At 37.0% G+C, this 19,474-nt stretch overlaps 1 protein-coding gene across 1 annotated transcript in view; it reads left to right on the top strand.

The window, feature by feature from the left end:
• The window catches only part of PLD5 (phospholipase D family member 5), a 191,482-nt gene that overhangs the window by 108,099 nt on the left and 63,909 nt on the right, over window positions 1–19,474 (top strand). The window contains exon 3 of the mRNA XM_009981153.2: window positions 11,364–11,532. Within this exon, the coding sequence (XP_009979455.1) occupies window positions 11,364–11,532 (169 nt within the window). The remainder of the gene's footprint in view (window positions 1–11,363; window positions 11,533–19,474) is intronic.

Genomic DNA, 19,474 nt, shown 5'->3' with positions numbered 1-19,474 from the left:
TTGCTTCATGCCTCTGACATAAAGTGACAATTTAGGCAGCAGTACTTAAAAGTCTGTCCCTGAATACTGTATACTGTCAGTGGAGATTTTCAGAACCTCATGCTGCTACATCCTAATGCAGTAATTTCTAGGAATTTAGCAAAAATGGATTCCACTGTGTTTGTCATTACTGTTAGGGTAATAAGGAGTCCCACTAATGAAGAGCTTTCAGTCTACCTAGACAAATCAGGTATGGTGGAAGAACAGGACAGAATGCACAGGACTGTTGTCTTGTAGATTTAATAACAACACTGTGTGTTCTGCCAATGAAGACGTTTGGAGGAGATTTAATGAGTAACAGACTAATTAGAAGGAGCAAAACAAAAGCAAAAGAGGTCATCTAGGATATAATACACAGAAGGGGAAGGCAAGGGGAGGAGAAGCCAAGGGAATGGAAGAGTTCGAGAACAACTGGAGCAAAAAATGGGGGGGGGGGGAAGGGGGGAAGATGGCGCAAGATGTTCTGATGCAGAGATTGCCCAGGAAAAAATATAGGAGTCAACCTATTGTGTTCAGAAAGCCTAATGATCCCCACAAAAGGACTGTACTGACTCCACTCTCTGGCTTCTTCCTAGCATTTCTTTTCTCAAGAGTGAGCAGAAAGAAAATCTCCCAAGAATGAACAGTTCATTCAAAATTATGCATTTTGAGCACTTACCAGCAAAGTTTAAGTTTCATTGTATAAAATATCATCAAAATGAAGGGTAACTGTGAGAGAAATTCTCTTTGTTCCCGGTCACAAAGTGCTCCACAATGACCTGGAATGAATGCCTGAGCATCTGGGGGAAAAAAAAATGAGGGAGGGCAATGATGAGAAATAAGGGATATAAAGAATGAAGTTGTGGTAGTCAGAGAGAAGTTTTGATGAGAGAAACTTGTTATGCTACCTGAAGCTTGGCAGAGCAGATGTGCTGTTGTGACTCCAAATAAATTTCAGCCGCATGCAAACATTGATATGGCATCCCTCTTCCTTGATGTATATTTTTAGTAAGATCACAATGCAGGCTGTTTTCCCTCCCTTGTCTTTAAACACTGTGGTGAAATCACAGTCTAAAAGGAAGTTAGACACGACGAAGACAGAGGCATGTCACAGCCAAATTTTAGAGCTTCTTGTCATGACTTGTCATACGCTAACAATTGCCTAATGAAACTCTCTTAAAGAAAACATAAATATATGCAAGGAACAGATGGCAATTTCCATTCTTAGTCTGTGTCCATTAAATAGATTTCACATATATCCCCAAGGCTTATATCTGTCGTGCGTAAAGACAGCCGTGAGCAGAACACTGCAACATTTGACCTCTGTGTTCTTGTGCCTTCTTGTATGTGAAATTCAGCTATGGTGTACTCTGAAATGAATGATGATTAGTGTCTAGAGATACTGTTGCTTTCTTTGACGTAGAAGTGCCTCAGTGCTGCATTTCAGAACATTTTTTGAGTATTTCAAACAAGTGATTGTTCAATGAAGTAAGATTTACTTGAACCATAAGAAATTTGTTTCTTATCAAAATACAGGAATTATCCCATTAAAAAAGCATTTAAATCAAAGTTCTTACAGCAAGCAAAGAATTGCAAGAGTCTAGAAACGTGGAGTATGATGCTGTTTCTATTGATTATGAATTTTGAAAGGTAAGCTCTCATCAGAATGTGGAGAGAGTCAGATGACTGCTGTGCTGATTTGTTTCAACTAATGTCTTTTTGACATCTCTAGTGGCCCTATCAAACAATCCAGGCAGATTTTTGCATTACGTTGAATAGTAGATGTATTTATCTGAGTGCTGAACTTTTAAGTTAGTATGAAAGATGTGGTATGTTTCAATTCTGATTGCTATTTAGGCAGCATAGGAGAACTGCAAGAGCTGCTGATACAGGCTGGATTTAGATACTGATGATCTGGTGCTCATCAGTTCTTGCAAAATTTCACCTGAAGTAATATGATTAAATAAAACACTTAAATGTTTCCTAAAACAAAACTTCATTCTGTCTCTTGAAAACTCAAGAGTGTCACCATTGCAGCTCTTCCCTCTAGCAAATAATTACTTCCTTGTGGAATAAGGCACTGCTTGTCATGGATGAAGATGGGAAAGCTGGGACTATAAAGCGTAGGATTTTTCACTGTGATACTGTATTGATTTTATGGTCAAACCAGCTTTATTAAATAAAGTCTGTACTTAATCTACTGTTAATTCTTGTTATTAAGTTGGGTTCTTTTCTCCTCATGGACCAAATTCATATACAAAATTGAGATTAAGAGTAATATAAGACCTCTATCACATAGATCTTAATTTTAATATGTTTTTACACTTGCCTTGATTAAATGTTTGTACGCTCATTTCCTGTTTGATGGCTTGGCTTCTCAGCTTGATACGGTATTTGTCCTTAGCTGGTATTGGTAAGCTTCTTGTCCCAATCAGAAATCATGAGACATTTATAATTATTCCGTAAAACATGTATCTGTTCTGACATACTAGAATCGTATCTGTTTAGTCTATGTGTATATAAATGGTTGCAGAAGGTATAAAAAAAGAGGATAAATTTTTCTGAGAAATTAGGAATTGTAACTATACTAGGCTTTATTGTGGGACTGTGAAGCAGAAGGTTACAGTAAAATGTTTTCATTTTGTTTACACTCAATGTTTATATTTAATTCTGGAAGAATTAGGTTTATATGTCCAGCACCTGTGAAATATCTTCTTTGCTAAATTGCAGAAAAATGCTAGGTCGAAGTCTAGAGGACCAAACCTCACGTTCTATCTGTTCTTAAAAATGACAGTCAATTGAGTAAATTAAAGATTTCTTTGGTCCACTGCATTCACATGATGTTAATTCTACTTGGTAGAGAGAGATTTCAGGGTCTCAGCTGATAATACTTGTTAGCGATTGCTAGTTCTCAGCTTTATTTTGCTTACTTATGACTGGAGTTTAATAATCAGTTACATTAATTTGCTTTTGAAATAATTTAAAAAAAAAAAATCTAAGTTAGCTAGGTAATTCCAACAGGTGTGCTAATGTTGTGGTTCAAGCTTAACATAACAGAGCTAGAAACCAAAAGCAAAGCACCTGAACCAAAACCACACGTTATTTTTATTCCAGGATGGTCTTTACGTATATTTTGTCTTTTCCTTCAATTGCATCCTAATTTTTTTTTTAATCTTTTCTGAGGGATTTGTTATTGAGTCTTAATGATGCTAAATCATCTTCTACATGTTGATAAAGATTATTTTAATATAAACCTGGATATGTAATCATGAAAGGTAAAGATCAGTATTGAGCTGGACTGACCTGCATAATTCAAGGAAATGTCTAAATCTACATCAAGCATATGAGAAGTCCTAAGAAAATCAATAAGGCTACTTACAAGCTCAATGCTAAGTTGCACTTTATTTCTATGTTTTTTTGAACTGAGGCAAATATCAGTCAGGTCAGTACAAACAAATGGAGATCTTTAATGTTTGCTATTTATTCTTTCTTGTCTTTTTCTTTCCTTCTCACGTCTGTGCTCCTTTTTCATTTGACACTTTATATGAATGATATCTTAGTTCCAGTATTACAATGGTTATGGCAGGCTAGATTGAATTTGTGATTAAGGTTCAGACTTGTGTTGGCAGAGGGGAAATATTGTCCCCAGTAGGCTGAAGTGACATTGTGATACATCTGGTCAATTCTTTCCCTCCTTTGGATGCAGTTTTGTATTTGAGAACTGAAAGTTGCATCTGAAATTCAACTGTGTAAATTTCATTTTATCACCTAAAATAAGTTTTAACTAGAAATCATTCACAGGTTTAGACCTTAGATAACTAGTATAGCGAGTCCTTCATTGAAGCTTATGTTTCTATGGTATGTTACAACACAAATACCGTGTTGCTCATCCTTGAAGGAAGTTGAAACTGTAGGATTTTATTTTCTCCCTCTCATACTAGCATCTTCAGAAAGAACATACCATCAATAATGTTTTCTTTACGTTTCAATCCATGGGGCAGTCCAAAGAGAAGAGGATATTCCTGGAGTGCTTCTAGTTATTTTTTCTATAGGCGCAGAGAATTGAGTCTAATCTTCAAATGGTAAAAAAAATAATATTGTTCCACTGACAGAACTGCCAAATAACTGCCAACTCAAATTCTTATTTTTTATATTGTACCAACCAAGAATCTGGCATGTAAAATCTGCCAAGCCTGACAGATGCATTGTGCATGTCTGCACGCTATATTTGGCTTGTAGACATCATGATGAGTGGGCACAAAAGCAATTATGTGGGAATAGCAACAACAAAGTGATCTCCAAGTTGATTATGGAAAATATTAAAAGGCCTAAGTGCTGAGGAGTTCAAATATGTGTTGGTGTATAGTTAGCATACTTCAGTTGCTTTTGTGGACTGACAAAAAAAATCGAAAGGAGACTAAGTGCAAAGAAGGGGCAGCCATAGAAGGGGAAAGCTGAAAGGAAACTTCTAATTTTAGGCATCAGCTGAAGTGCTTAAGGCTGGAGTTCAGTGAACACTTGAAGTTGGCAGGGCTGTTTATTCCCACTCTTCTGCCACAGCCACCTCCTGCAGCTGCATGTTAAATAGGATCAGGCCACTTGCTTGTTTTAAGGGGCCTGTGTCTTCTGAGTCCGGTCACAGATGATACTTACAGAACTTAGGCCACTGTTCAGGAGATCTGTCAAACTGTTTGCAGTAGGTGCAGGACACCTTAATCAGCTCTAGCAAATTATCTGCATGTCTTGCATTTGTCGTGTAAATGCTGTGGCCCTTTTTTGTGTCAGGGTGCCCTGGTGGCATCCACACTGGCCTGGGCGATCAGTGTGACTGGAGAGTCACTGGCTGGCTACTCTGATGAAGAGCAGAAGCCCAGGACCAATACGTGCCTCCTTGGCTTGAGGCAGGACGTCTATAAGGAACACTGCTTTGCTGCACCCTGTAGCCATAGCTCTATTTCATTATATGTTCCAACAAAACAGTCTAGTAGTCCCAATTACATGCACACTATCAACCCTGTTAAACCACTCCCCTTCAGTCCCACTAGGTTGCAATTCAGATGTCCAGGGACAGGGAAGTTAGGAAATCTGCTTTAGACAATCTAGTTGAACTTCCTGTACAACAGGCTGTTACGTTTTTACTCTTATATCTCATAACTGGTTACCAGATTCTGAATATAAAGACAGTCAAGGGATGAACAGAGGCTTAACTCTATGTGTCTCTAAAATTCCAGCACAGTTTGATTTCTTAAAATAACAAGTGTTGATATGCCCACTGCAGTGTTTTATAATTGAGTGCATGGAATCATGTTGAAAATACATATTCGTCAGGAAGGCATTGAGAGCAGCTTTTCAGTTTAATCATCACAGTAGTCTGCTCTATCACATACTCAGAAATGTTCGGATAAAGCTCTGTACCTGGAGCCCAACACTGCATGTCTACAGAAAAATATATTTAATACCATAAGTCTGAACTTATCTGCATTAACTGCAGATCTAATTCAAAGCATAGTCTTAAATTAAGCATTCGGCATCCCAAGATTTTGTCTCTGGAGATCAAAGTGTTCATGACTAAAATTCAAAAAGCAGTCAAGTAAATGTCAGCAAAAGAGCTTTTGCAGTGTGCATATGCTCAGGTGCACACACACGTGTGCAAATGCACATACATGTGCCTCACCAGCTGAGACGGTCAGCGTTAGAGGAGTGTTATAGGGCTTGTGATATTCTCAGTTAGATGCTAATAATCTAGGTGCTTTTGAGGACTAACTTTGAGTTCACAGTCCATTTTAAATTCAATCTTACCTGCTCTCCATTTCACTTTTAATTTGTCTTCTGTCACGAATTTACTTTGATCGGTCAAACATGTTATTTAAGATTGAAATCAACAGCATAAATATGTGATAGCTAGCAGATTTTGTAACTTCTTATACTGGAAAAATTAGATGTAATTAACTACAGGGTAAATATTATATATAATGCACAGTTTGATTTTTCTTTACTGGATATACCATGTAATTATCCAAATACACTGCATACCTTTGTGCTTTAGAGGCTGATCTCAAGTAGAGTTGTAGTGCTTGATCTTCCAGATCCTTACCACTGACTGTAAAGGGAATATCCAAATATATTGATAAATTGTGCTGTACTTTCTCTTTTTTTTTAGGACACTTCTCTGAATCCAGAAAATAGAGTTTGTTCAACATGCTTTGAAATAGTCATTATACCTGTCTAGAAGGATATTTCTTAATCCCCTTCAGACACAAGAGCTGGAGCTGTGGTTCTGTTCAGGAGCTAAAGAGAAGATGGTCTGGGCCAGCATGGCAGCTAATGAGTAGATCTGAGGGAGAAGAGTGGTAGGAGTGATATGATGCAGAAGGAAGTGGAGGGCTTGAAGGTGACATGGTGAAAGCCTCAACTGAAAACAGTGATCTGAGAAAGATGGTAGGTTTTGAATGGATATTAAGATTGGGGATATAACAAAGAAGGAGCTGGAACTCTGTGAGGAGCTGTGCTCCTTCAGGACAGGGGTTGGTGGTCCCAGGGCTTCTGGATTAAGAGAGAGAGAGGGGTCATAAGAGGGTATCTTTAACTAGGACCCTGGTGTAGGAGCAGGACTTATGCACCTTTCCCAGTCTTCTTTTGTTCTTTCATTCTCTCTGTTGTCTGAAATACAGCAGCCTTATGACAAAGATAGCTTTCACTCATCTTTCATTTCTTTATTGTCTCATACAAATCATTGCAGTGTTTTCTTATCACATTTTTTGCCTTTATTAGTGAGTAAATTCAGATGTTGTAGAGATACTCAAGTGTGTATGGCCTGGATTTTCTTTAGTGTATGACTTTGGATTGAGACAAACTGGAGTGAATAATGTTCTACAGCTTATCATTTTAATATGAAGTGAAGTTTGAACTATCAAAAGAACTTTCCTTTTATACTTGTGTAGTCATTACAGCTAAACTTTTCAACAGACAGAGCTATAAATTTTTGTGAATAACCCCAAGTTTATTCAAAAGACAGACATATTATAGCCTGTGCCTATTTTCACTACCCTAGCCCCCTTTCTACTCTAATTAACCCAGATGGCAAATTAAAAGTATCTCTCTTTCCTTCAGAGGAAAAAAAATGGTGTGAGATCAGAAACAAACCTTCTCACTTTCTAACCCAAGGACTGTCGAAGATGAAGAAGAATTCTTAGCCTGGGACAGAATTCACTTGGAATTGCTAAACGCAAGACATGTAGCTGAGTTCAGAAGAGTCTTGTTATTGAGGTCAAGGTCTGTTCTTTGGTAGGCATTAAATAGCACTATACTGCTTACCACGTTTCTGTTAGCTTAAAGGAGCTTGAATCTCAGCTCTGACCCTTGTCTTTCTAACTTCACAGAAATTGTGTAACATTACTTTCATGTTTCTCAGTCTGTGCGAGGTAGGTTTGAGAATACTCAGCTATATGACTGAAGATGTTAGCCTATGCTGACATAATTCAGATGAAATACTTAGAGCACCAGGAAATTGGGGAAGGGAAGGACATCTCATCCAACAGGTGTGAGGTATCTACTAATGATTTTGAGCATAAGAGAAGTCTGTTTTAATCACCATGCTACATTTGTTCTGTTTTGCTCGGTTAATATGCCGGTTTTGCAGAATAAATTATGTCACCATGTCGGATCTTCCTCAAGGTCTGTGAGTGACCTTTACTTCTGGGAGTTTTTGTTATACCATATTTTAAAAACTTCTTTGTGGGTCAAATTGGAACAAAAATGAGAGCTAAATTTAGCTTTTATTGATGGAATTGGAGCTTGCAAGCTCAAACTTTTGCATAGAAGGCTTAACAAAACTTTTCTTGACTAAGCACTGGAACTTTGCTGTTGTGCCAAAAGAAAAAGGAAGATTATGAATGCAAAAATCACTTAGTTAAAAACTTGGTGGTTGACTTTTTTTTTTTTAATTTCTGAGCTTGGTGTTGAGTTTTTAAGTGGGTAGGGGAATATATTGGGAGTTTCTGGCAGAATCAGTTTATTATTAAAGGGAAGTCTAAACTCTGAAAACAACACTAACTAGTGCACTAGCTAGATGAAATGTCTTTATCTGCTAAAGAACACGAAGTACTTAGTATGTGGTTAAACAAAATACTAGGAAATACATTAACAGATAATATCTGTTCTGAATAACAATTTCGCTAACTGGAATACTTTTGGCTTCTATTACATAATCAAACCCAAATTATAAAATAGCAGGAGCTGTGTAGTCACATTCCTTATTTAGTGCTAGTGCTGTAGCCTTCTGAACGGTAGTCATAGAAAAACTGGGAGCTGATCTCTAGTGAAGAGCAAGTTCAGCCCAACAGTCAGGACAAACTTCCTTACCAAGAAGCACCTTCTCCTAATAAGGGCCCTGTTAAGGAGATTAATTTCCTTTTGCCCAGCAAATTTGCTTTGCTACTTTCTTTGAATAAAAATGGTTTTAAGCTGTGGAACAGGAAGAAGACCCCAACTTTTTTGTGTATCTTGATGGTATCTGTACCCAAATGTATCTGTAGAGCAGTGACCCACATTGCAGCTCTTCCTGCGTTACACTTTAAGGTATAGCTTCCAGCGACTTCTGAAATCTGAGTTTATAATATAAAGATATAGCATTTTCCTCTACTTCAGACCTAAAAAACGTGAAGTCAGTGCATCAGAAATAGCCATGTACCTGTTTGGCTGGGTCAAGGCCCTAATCTCAAATATAGTATGTTAAGCTTCTCGGACTTGGAGATATTGGAGATATTCAAAACCTGAGTGGACAATGTCCTGAACAACCTGCTGTTACGGACCCTGCTTTGACAAGGATGGTTGAGCTACATAATCTCCAGATAATTTCAGCCCTTTTGTGACTCTGTGGCAGCTTTCAACTTTCCAAAGACAGAGACAGAAAGAGTGGAAGTTAAGCTTATGCTTTCCAGTGGGACAGCCATTCAATACAGCTCATGGGAAAGACCACTAGAACCTACTGGAAGTGACTGTGACAGATTCAATCCTACCAGTTATTTTATGGGCTCCTGTATATTCATTTGCACAGGTTCAACTGGAAAACACTGTGTATGTCAGGCAATATTGTGATGTTGGTCACATCTTGTGTTAAGGGAGTGATGTGCACTTTTAAATTTTAGCTAAATCAGAACCACATTTGATTAGATTAATTTTTGAATATTCATTTGATATGAAGAATGTCTTTGGAGAGTATTAAAAATCACTCTCTCATGTATCTACATGTGATTGGGTAGTGGACGGAAGAGGCCAGAAAGACAAGAGTTCATTTCTCATCTTTGCCACTGGATTGTTGGGATGTTTTTTTATGTCCTTGTAGAGATCATTTTATCTTCTGTGGTTCGGTTTCTTACTCTTTGAAGGTGGCCATCCTACAGGTCTCCATAGAACAGCTCTGGGGACATGGACATTGCTAAGAACCAAAATATGATTAGTAGTGTTAACTATTGAAAAAGAACTAACCAGGCTTTCAAGAGATCTAACAAAAGTTTTATTAAATTTTGAAGCAGGATTAGAAGCAGGAGAAATAAGTCCAAAACCTTGAGTGTTAAAGTGTTTCTTTTAAAAAGTATGGCATTGCTAATAGACTAATAAGGACATTAAATTTTTAGGTGACTAGTTATTTTGAAAAGTTTGAAAACAAGGTAGGTAGAATGTTCTAGAATAAAGTATACTTTGAAAACATTAAAAAATCAGGTTGTGTTTTTAACCTTTTACAGTTAATTTACTGGTGTTACAACTCTGTTACTGTAATGCAGTTTAATGTTAATCAACAGAATGATGTGTTCAAAGTATGTTGTGGAGAATATAATCAGCAATTGTAGCTCAGTGATATATATATTGTTTGACAGATTTTAGGGAATAAGAGAACATACTTGAATGTTTAATAGAAGGAGGAGCTGCAACTTTTTTGGCTTTGGAGGGGATTTTTTGGCAGGCCAGGAGAATAAGAATGTGATAATTACCACAGGTTTTCTTTATCACAATTCTTGCTGGGTTTTCTTCATACTATTAAAGAGTACTAATCTTCAGCCTTTTAAAGGGTTAACTTCACAAACATGCTTGATATTCTGAAATAGCTGTAAAAGTTTCCATGTGACCCTGCAAGATGAACAGAATTAATAGAGTATACTGCACTAATCTGTTTTTCTAACAGTCAAAAAGTGTGCAATTCTCTTTTACACTAGATGTTTGTATTAATGATTTACTTCAAAAACAGTTTACGAATTATATTCATATTGCTGGAGTTGATAATTAATGTTATTAAGTACTGAAACAGTCTGGAAATACTTGGTGTACTTGGATATAAGGAAAAGGAGTATTCGCCAAGTCTCTTCTACAGCTTTCCTAAATCTGGTTTGTATGATTCATAGTAAAATCATACTGATGTTGGGTGCCCTTACAGAATTGCTACTTGGATAAGTTGAAAATTTCATCTGTTTACTCAAAGACAGAATTTGGAAACTTGCTTGACCTGTGTTTATTTTTAAGGTTCCTCTATTGAGTGTAGAGGAGCTTTACCTGCTGCAATTTAAGGAATTCTAGCAGTGAGACAGTATGCTGAATGAAATACATCATTTCCCTGAAGCAGGGGAGCATATTTTGAACTGTCAGTTTATTACAATGTTTGTTTAGCTTCTTGGATCCGTGTGAATGTATGGAATGTAATTTGCGAGCATTTTGAATAATATAGACAACAAGATCAAGGAGCTTTCCAAAAAGAACAGGAAATTAAAAGGGCATAATTCTTTTCTTAACCACTAGATCCCAGTTAGAGACTTACACAGGTAAATGAAAGCAGAAAAATTAGGTAGCTTAGAGCAGTTGGAAAGGGAAGATTCATATATGGAGACTGCAATGTAATAAAATGTCAGCTGTAAAAGCAGACCTAAGAGAATGCCAGGGAGTATAGATCTTGCCACATTGCTTAGAGAGAAGAAGAAATTAAATGCAAAGATGAGAGTGGTAAAGCAAGAAGAGATAGTTTCATTCTTCCCATCCTCATCTAAGGACCGATTTCCACTTACTGTGTTATAAGAAGTAAGCTTTTCCATGTTTAAGCTAATTTTGCAGAGCTTCGAAAGCTTCATTGGCTTTGCCGCATTAACAGTAGGTCATTTCTACATTTTATTTTTTTTGGGAAGTGTGCAAGATGACAGTCAGCAACTTCAGAGCAAGTTACAGGGTGGCACACTGCTGAGAGCCTCTGGGAGCAGATGTTGAACCACAGGCCCAAAATCTGACATTCTTTACAATTTGGAACTTTTTAATAAAGAAAAGTGCTTTTTTTAAGTGGTTATTTTTTCCTTATCTATTCTCAGGGTTGCTCTTGTGGAAAATATTCCTGAAGGGATCAACTATTCAGACAGTGCACCATCCCATTTGTCTCTTTTCCAAGGCTGGATGAATTTGCTTAATATGGCTGAAAAGTCTGTTGACATAGTATCTTCCCAGTGGGACCTCAATCACAGTCATCCATCAGCATGCCAGGTATGTTCTAGCCTAACAATTGGGTGGGACTTTAAGAATCTGTTCTCGTTGTTTCACTATTCATTTTTTAGAACTACAACCCTTCCCTGTAGCAGACATATTTGTTTGAATAATCTAAAAAATCATTTTCATATGAGGATTTTCCTGTCAATACAATACTTTTCAGAGAGTGGTGGCATGCTTGGACATAGGTGACACATCCAATACATATTCATATCACTTCCATCTTAGGAAAGGATATCATTGTGTAATCTTAAGAAAACTGCAAAATTGTACCTATATTAACACATCCATAATTTGGGAATATCCATAAATCTATATGCTTATTTTCTCTTTGGTGCAACTGATGAAGCAAAAGAGCAAATATGTTGATAAATTCTGCAGCCAAATAGATGGATAGAATTACACTTATAAAGAACACTGTAATATTAGATAATTTCTCATGCTTTTTCAAAATGAATCTTGGGAGAGAGTGGTGTTCAAGACTCCTGCAATTAAGAGCAATAGGAAAAATCATAAATCATAGTGAATGAGACAGACACGCATTACAATGGCGCTGTGCCAACGAACACTTTATTTTTGAGAGCAGTCCTCTTAGAAACACGGTAAGGGCAGATTTCCACTTAGTATCAGTTGTGAGACTAAGATATCAAAGAATTGATAGGCTGAGAGTATCTGCTCTTTTCCACCAAATGGATTCTTTGCTGAAAGAAGCCATTCAGCTGACATGAAATGGGGTTAGAATGACAGCCGGGTAACTGTAATAAACCAACTCCATTATACTATGTCACAAACTCTTCACTTTCCTCTCTAGTTGTGTTGATGCTGTGTAGTAAAAAAGGTGCCTTTTGGTAGATGATAGACAAAGACTGGGATTCAGAGCAGCTAAAGATGGTGCTGCAAATAGCCTGTGTTTTCAAGTCATGAAGTGGATTCTACCTCTCTTGAAAAAGGCTATAGCCTGGTTGAATGGCATGCATTAACTTTTCTTCAGAATAAATCTGCTGCGTGTTTATTTAAAAGAGTGAAAATCTCAGGTGAGCAGCCAAATGGAAAATGTAGTGCAGACTCTTCCTTTTAGAATGCTTATAAATATTGGAATACAGTTTGTGAATAAACCTATTGAGTATCAAAATATTGAGATTTTTCAAAACATAATTATGCAACTAAGCTTTATTTAAATTTATGGCCTAAGAAACTTCAAACCCATGTTCTGTCATTCAAGCAAATGAATTCAAAGAGATGGTGCTGTAGATGTTTTTAGGATATGCATGAGTTGGTATGTGCATGAATCTTTTAAAAATGTTTTGTCTGAAAAAATTTAACATGTATTTTGCTTCAAAACCAGCAGAGCCTAACAAATCCCAAACAGAGGACAAAATTAGCAAACTGGAAATTGGGATTTCAGTAGTTAAGCATCAAATCCATTCACTGTTCCATATTCTCATGCAAAGTAAAAACTGTAGATATTGCTGAACGTCAGAGCAGGGAAAGGAAGAAATAGATTTGCTCTTTCATCCTCAAATGCACTGTTAAAGCCAGAAAAATGAAACATTTTTCATAATACTCTATTCTAGTTATCTATTTCTGCCTGCTAGTAGTCTTACAAAAATGAGTAATTACTTCTGTTTAAAGGCAATTAATATTCCAGTCATTTCCTCATTTGTACAGCAGTGTGGGCTGAACAGCTGATAGATCTTTCTGTCGAGCTTGTCTATTCATCCTAAAACACTACACTGTTATTGGCCAGCCTAATTGCTAAAGAAATTGCCAAGAGGAGCAAATCGCTGCTCCAGAGAATCTACACAAAGCTTAGTGTGTGAAAGGGAGAGTAGAAAACTTGTATTGTTACATCTGATTTCTCCACTTGTAAAACGGAAGTGAAATTTCAGAGGAGCTTCAACAATTGTAATCTAGTAATTTTCCTGAAGTATAAGTTGAATGTCCCCAAGTCTTTACGGTTTGAGTTCAGGGAAATTTGCCCCAAAATAGCAGAAGCATTATGAAAGGTAAAGACGTAGAACGTAAAACTTCCAGGTAGTATGGTGCTTAGTATGTAAATTCTAGTTGTTCCTTGAATGATTCTTATTTTATCAGAAACTAAGGACATAACCATTTTCCATAGGACCCACATCATGCTCTATAACTAGCAATTTTGATTTTATGAATACTCAAATCATATTGCAAAGCAAGGTCCTGTACAAGAACACTTCAACAGTGGATTTTTGAAGGAGAAAAGCTGAGTAGGCTAGATTGATAAACCTTACAAGGTTTAGCTACGTTCTCTGTATATGTGTTTATGTAGTTACATACACACATGTATACATACATATGCACACATGTATGTCCAATATATGTATTGAAAAAAAATACAGAATGAAATTCTACAATTTCTGCACATGCATATATATATATGCCCAATATAATGTATCAATCAAATGTATACATATTGTTCATTTTGTCCAAATGTATATCAGACATACACATATATATTTGTGTGTATACATGTCCATATACAAAATTGCAGAACTTCCTGCTGTATTTTTCTTCATTTTTGTTGGTGGGTATGTTACCTAGTGTCCTTGATAGTTGCCTGTCCGTGTTTTGTTGTTACAAATCGAAATAAACGGTTGTTGCTGACTGAGCTGTCCAAGTCACAACTGCTGTGCTTACCCATCTGAGTTCCTGAGTCTTGCTAAATTGGAGTCTCCAAATGCAAACACATGATGCTACAGTGTTTCGTGTGCTTCCACAGCTTAGGCAGTCAAGTAAACAAACATTTGTTTGACAAAATACTGAGAAGGCTTTCTACACCTGCTTTTTTCATTCAGAAGAAAACCATGTGTTTTGGTGACTATGTGTTGTCATCCTTGCATTTCAAGATAGCAGGGTAGAGGTCATGTAGAGGCTTTGAGATTTTTTGCGAAATGTGAAAGTGTGACTCCTCCTGTGGCAATCCGATGTTTAGAGATATCAAAGGACAATGGAAACACAATTTTTGAGGATTGCTTTTAATTCATTTGCAGTGAAGAGAGAGGGATCACGTCAATTTCATGGTTTTCACGATTCATTTCCTCTGGCTCATCTCATGTTTAGAAACTTTGAGTGACTTTTTATAATTCCAGCAAGTCCTTCCTCACAGATTTCATTTTATGTTTTACAAAAAAGAGTTAATGCCATGGTGGCTTATTGGTATTGCCATGAGTATGGCACAGTTTTCCCTTGAGGACTGTTTGGTTGACCATAAGATGATCAACGGGTAGATCTACATCTGATTTTTGCAATGATCACACAAAAAAACAGGTAGTTCCAACTTTATCTCTGTTTACCTACCTATTGTGCAGCTCCCAAATGGCTTGATGGGAGAAGTTTCCCACTCCATCTGATAATACCTCTCTTGTAAGCCAGCTGTCCAGCTTCGTAATGAATCTCTGACGATGAGTCGTGCGTCACTCAGACATGCATTACCCAAGGATCTGAAGTGATTTGTTTGGTAGAACAAATGTTAGTGCTGGAGCTTAAGTACCTTTCCTTGAAAATTATTTTAAAATGCAAATAAGTACAAAGAGGAGCACATCTCCAAACCTAACAGCTACCAGCAGAAATCGGCTACAATCAGCTATAGAGATTGCAATGTATTCCTTTTTTGTAAGCTCATCTTTACACAAATATCTCTCCCCTTCAGGTGGTGGCATTTCCCTGATGCAGCTGGTACAGACTGAGGCATAGAGAAGAAATTTAAAAAGGAGCATTTATAAAATGAAAGCACATTCCCTCCCTTTTCATTAGCTGTTTTGTTGGAAGAATTCGAGGAGAGCATTTGAGTTTCTCTGTTCTCCGTTAAATAGCAGAAATTAAAGTTAGGAGTTCTTTATTCATTTGCTCTCTTGGTTTCTGTCAACATTTTATGATTTTTAGTGATGTTTTATACATGTACCCAGAGGCTTGATCATAGGACAACATTTTTAAATATTAGTAGAATTATATAGAAGAAATCCTGAAGAAAATTCTGGAAGTAACCAGTTTTATTTCTGCAGAAAGAAAAGCTAAGCATTGTATAAACTGTAGGAATCTAAGTCATTGAAGAGCACAATTCAATTTTAGAGTAATTCCATAAATACATCATTTTCATGTTCATATCTCCTCTATTTTATTTTTAATGAGGAATGCATGTTGATAAAGACAACAGCAGGCAAGGGAAATCAGCCAGACTAGAATCAGTCTGCCTAACGACTGTGAAGAAATTGCTTTGGGGGCAATTTCAGGGCCTTTTGGCAATGATAACTTTTTTTTTTTTTTTTTTTTTAAATTGACCAGGTGACTGTGGCAGGTACAGTTGGGATTGATGTTTCAGATGTATGGTAGTTCAAAGCTACCATGAGAATGTCAGTTTATTCATGTGATAAATACTTTTTGCATCCTATTTTGTCACTTTGAGTAGGTTTTTTTGAAACAGTCCTGTGAAGTGTAAGAGAGGGTATTTTATCGGGATAGGCAGACTTCTAGCGGTATTGTTTGTTAAAATGCAGATATGGTATAAGATAGCACTTTGCTGTTTCATAGCACTTGGCTGCTACTGTTTCACAGTCCTAACGAGTTGAGTATATAGAAACAATTCTGATCACTGTCACGTAGTTGCACCACAGCCTGGTATTGTCTCACAAGAGGAATGTGGTCTGAATGACAGCGTGAGGGTTTGTATTCAACAAAAGCATTTCAAATGTGCTGACAGCAGTGACAAAACTCTTCAGACCTTCTGTCCTGTGTTTTTCTTCTTTTCATACAACAAAAGAGTAAAATTACAAGTAAACATGTCAGAGTATAGAAACTGAGTTTCAGATTAATATTAATGGGGAAGAAGGCCAGGTTCTTCAACAATGAAGGAAGAATTTCTAGTACCCTACTTTACTATAGTACATACACATTTTTAAAAACGAGTTATGAATTTTTCATAGTTTAAGTTTAGAGAGTCTAGACTAAACCTTGGTGAGTCTATGAATGCCTGCTGAGGGATGATTCAGCAAGAGATGAGACAAAAGGAATTCTTTCCAGTTCTGTCACTGGGTAGTGGTTTTTGTATACCTGTATAAACACACGTATTTGTGGTGAGTGCACTCCTGGTCTTAACCATCACTCTTTGGGAAGCTTTAAATGTTTTATCAATTTGAGGTTTTGCCAATTAGCAACACAATTGGAAAAAAAGGCTATTATAGATGCATAGCTTATAATGTCCCTGATGGGAAAAGAGAGGTATTTTTAGAGAGGATGTATTGATGGGAATGCAGCGCCGCACTCCAAGCAATCTATTCACCCACAGGACGGACTGTTCAGCTGGCAGCATGACCTGTAAAATACAGCCAGGCATTCCATCAGAGGTACTATGCTGGTCACATCAGGGCATACTAAGATCAGGTAAAACTCAGGAAATGCTGCCATGTTCTTTTTTGTCCAAACTCAAATTAATACAGAAAGTCCAGGCTTATTTGTCAAAACTTTTGTAAATCATATGTAATAAAATCTTGTGCAGGTAGAAGTGAAGTGACAATAATGTCCAAAAATAACTTCCTGGGGCGGGGGGAAGGAAAGAACTATCTCTTGAAACAATTTATTTTAGCAGCTTTAGACATTATCTTTCTAAGCATTTCTTTAGCAGAACTGTTAATGTGTTAATTCTTATTGATAATGTGAATCACTTTGCATTAAATTTATTAATGTTTTTTCCATGTTTACTTTTGTATGCCAGGGCTTTCTACAATGCTCTAGTCAAAATCAGTTTTTACAGATAACCCAAACAAGAACACTGTGCCTCTGTTTGTCTTTCCACCTGGTAAATTAAATCAATACATAGAACCTTTCTGAGAAGCAATTTCTACATATATATATATTTAATTAATGTCATGCAAACCTTTTTAGTCCTTAATTTTCTCTGCTCGCTTTTTGCAAAGGTAAAACTAATGAAAATCAAAACTGGTGACGTCTCCATTTGGTGAACCCAGAAGAAGTTGGGATGACAGTTGCCTGAGCTCTGGCATGTCAGGAGCCTGTCACCCTAAGGGACCTGGGGGACGGGGCAAGACATGGCCTGGGAACTTAGCAGACAACAGCACAGTGGTTGCTCGTCCCAAATTTGGGTAGAGTCTAGCAGTGCCAGTCCACAGCAATTGCAGGAGAGATCCTCCTGAAGGAGATAGGGCACCCAGGAATACTGGTCAGCACCCCTCTGCTCCCCCAGGATCACGATGGAGTTGCTCCATAACTGTATGCAGCATCCATCCCCTCCACGCTATTAACTCATTAATTCTTACCTCTGGTAACATCTGCCTCTCTTCTCCTTAAAAAAAAAAAAAAAACAAACAAAAGAAAAACAAACCCAAAACAGAACCATTGATGTGAAAATTAAGGATCCTTTTAGCTCCATGATGAATGTGAGGGAAAGACTCCTTGACTTGCACAGCAATTCAGTGAGGGCTTATGAATATGAGTTAAACCATGGGTGTTATTTTTTACATATAAAACTACCTAGTCACCTCAAAACATGCTCAATCTGAGTATAAGAAGCATTTGGACCTTCATGCAAAGCATGTTTTTGTTTTCCTGTTCTTTTAGCTATTGTCCAATGCTTTTGTTATAGCAGTATCTTGTTGACTACTAAGTTCCTGTGAGCCCTGGGGTGAGCAGGGAGCTATGCAGCGGGTTTGAGCCAGCAAGCAGGCATGTGTTACAAAAGTAAAACAGAAACAGTAGTTTTGTGTTTCAATTGCAGCCTTTGACTGCTTTGTAATTTTGAGAAAGCTAGTTTTTAGGAGGCTGAGTATTCTTATTTTGCCACATATATTCAAAATAAGTGGATATTAAAAAACAGATCTGTACCATAGACAAGTGAAGAGCTACTTTCTGTGACTGCTTAATGCTTAACACCCTGCAAAGGTCAAAGTGTCCATCTATGCAGGCAATTACAGGGTGGCTTTCCACTGTCTGCTGCTTCTGAGTGGGATGTGGGAGGAGGTCTTCTGCCTGAGGTTTTGTTAGTCCATGCTACATCAGATTTCATCATCCCAAACTGCTTTTGCATTGGCCATTTTTTTTGAATAGAAACATCCTTTTAAGATTTTCAGAGTAAAAGCTTGCAAAGATAATTGTCTAACATAGAAAGCTTTATCTTAGAACCATAGAATCATAGAATGGTTTGGGTTGAAGGGACTACCTGTTTGTTTGAAAGTTGATATGACTGTTGCTTTTTTTGTTTTAGCTTTACCTTGGGGCCAGTATTATATTGAATCTAAAGTGAGCTGTGTCGGTAGGGCAGGCACTTTGTCACCTGGTTAAATCCAAAGTTTTTGTGTATTCTACTGCTAATTGTAACTGGTCTCTGCTGTAGTAAAATAGAAGGGCATCAGGGAAATGGGCTCTAACCGTGGTTGTAGTAACACAGCACAGTAGTGGTATACTCGGTATTTTGTTCTTGACATAGTGTAGCTAGATGCTTCTAACTAAGCACTTTTCTTTAAGTTGAAATACTGAATCTAAAAATTTAACATTTACTATGCAATCAGAAGATCTACTTTTTCTTTGTTTCTTGGATGTGGAAAAATGCTGTGATTCAAAATTTTATTTTTCATGTGAAACAAATATCTTGATTTCTGTTTTAACATGTAACCATTTCAGTATGAGATTCTCTTTTTAGTTCTGTGTTAGAAATAGGCCTTAAATAGTAAAGTTACAACAGTATAAAAAGGAAGGCCATATGAAATACATGTAGATCGTTGTTTTCTTTCCTCGTATAGCTCATCTAAAGATGAGCATACAATAACTTGAAAAGGCATCGTACTGTGGTTAGAACCGCTTACAAAAAATCATTCCATACAGAATGCGTATAATAAACTCTTTTCCTTCCACTTTTTATCCCGATTTAACAGAATGTAATTGTTTAGAAGAAAGTTAA

This window comes from Tauraco erythrolophus, chromosome 2 (assembly GCF_009769465.1).
Source record: "Tauraco erythrolophus isolate bTauEry1 chromosome 2, bTauEry1.pri, whole genome shotgun sequence".
NCBI lineage: Eukaryota > Metazoa > Chordata > Aves > Musophagiformes > Musophagidae > Tauraco > Tauraco erythrolophus.
Note: the sequence above shows the minus strand (reverse complement) of the source record. Positions and strands in the feature narration are given on the sequence as shown.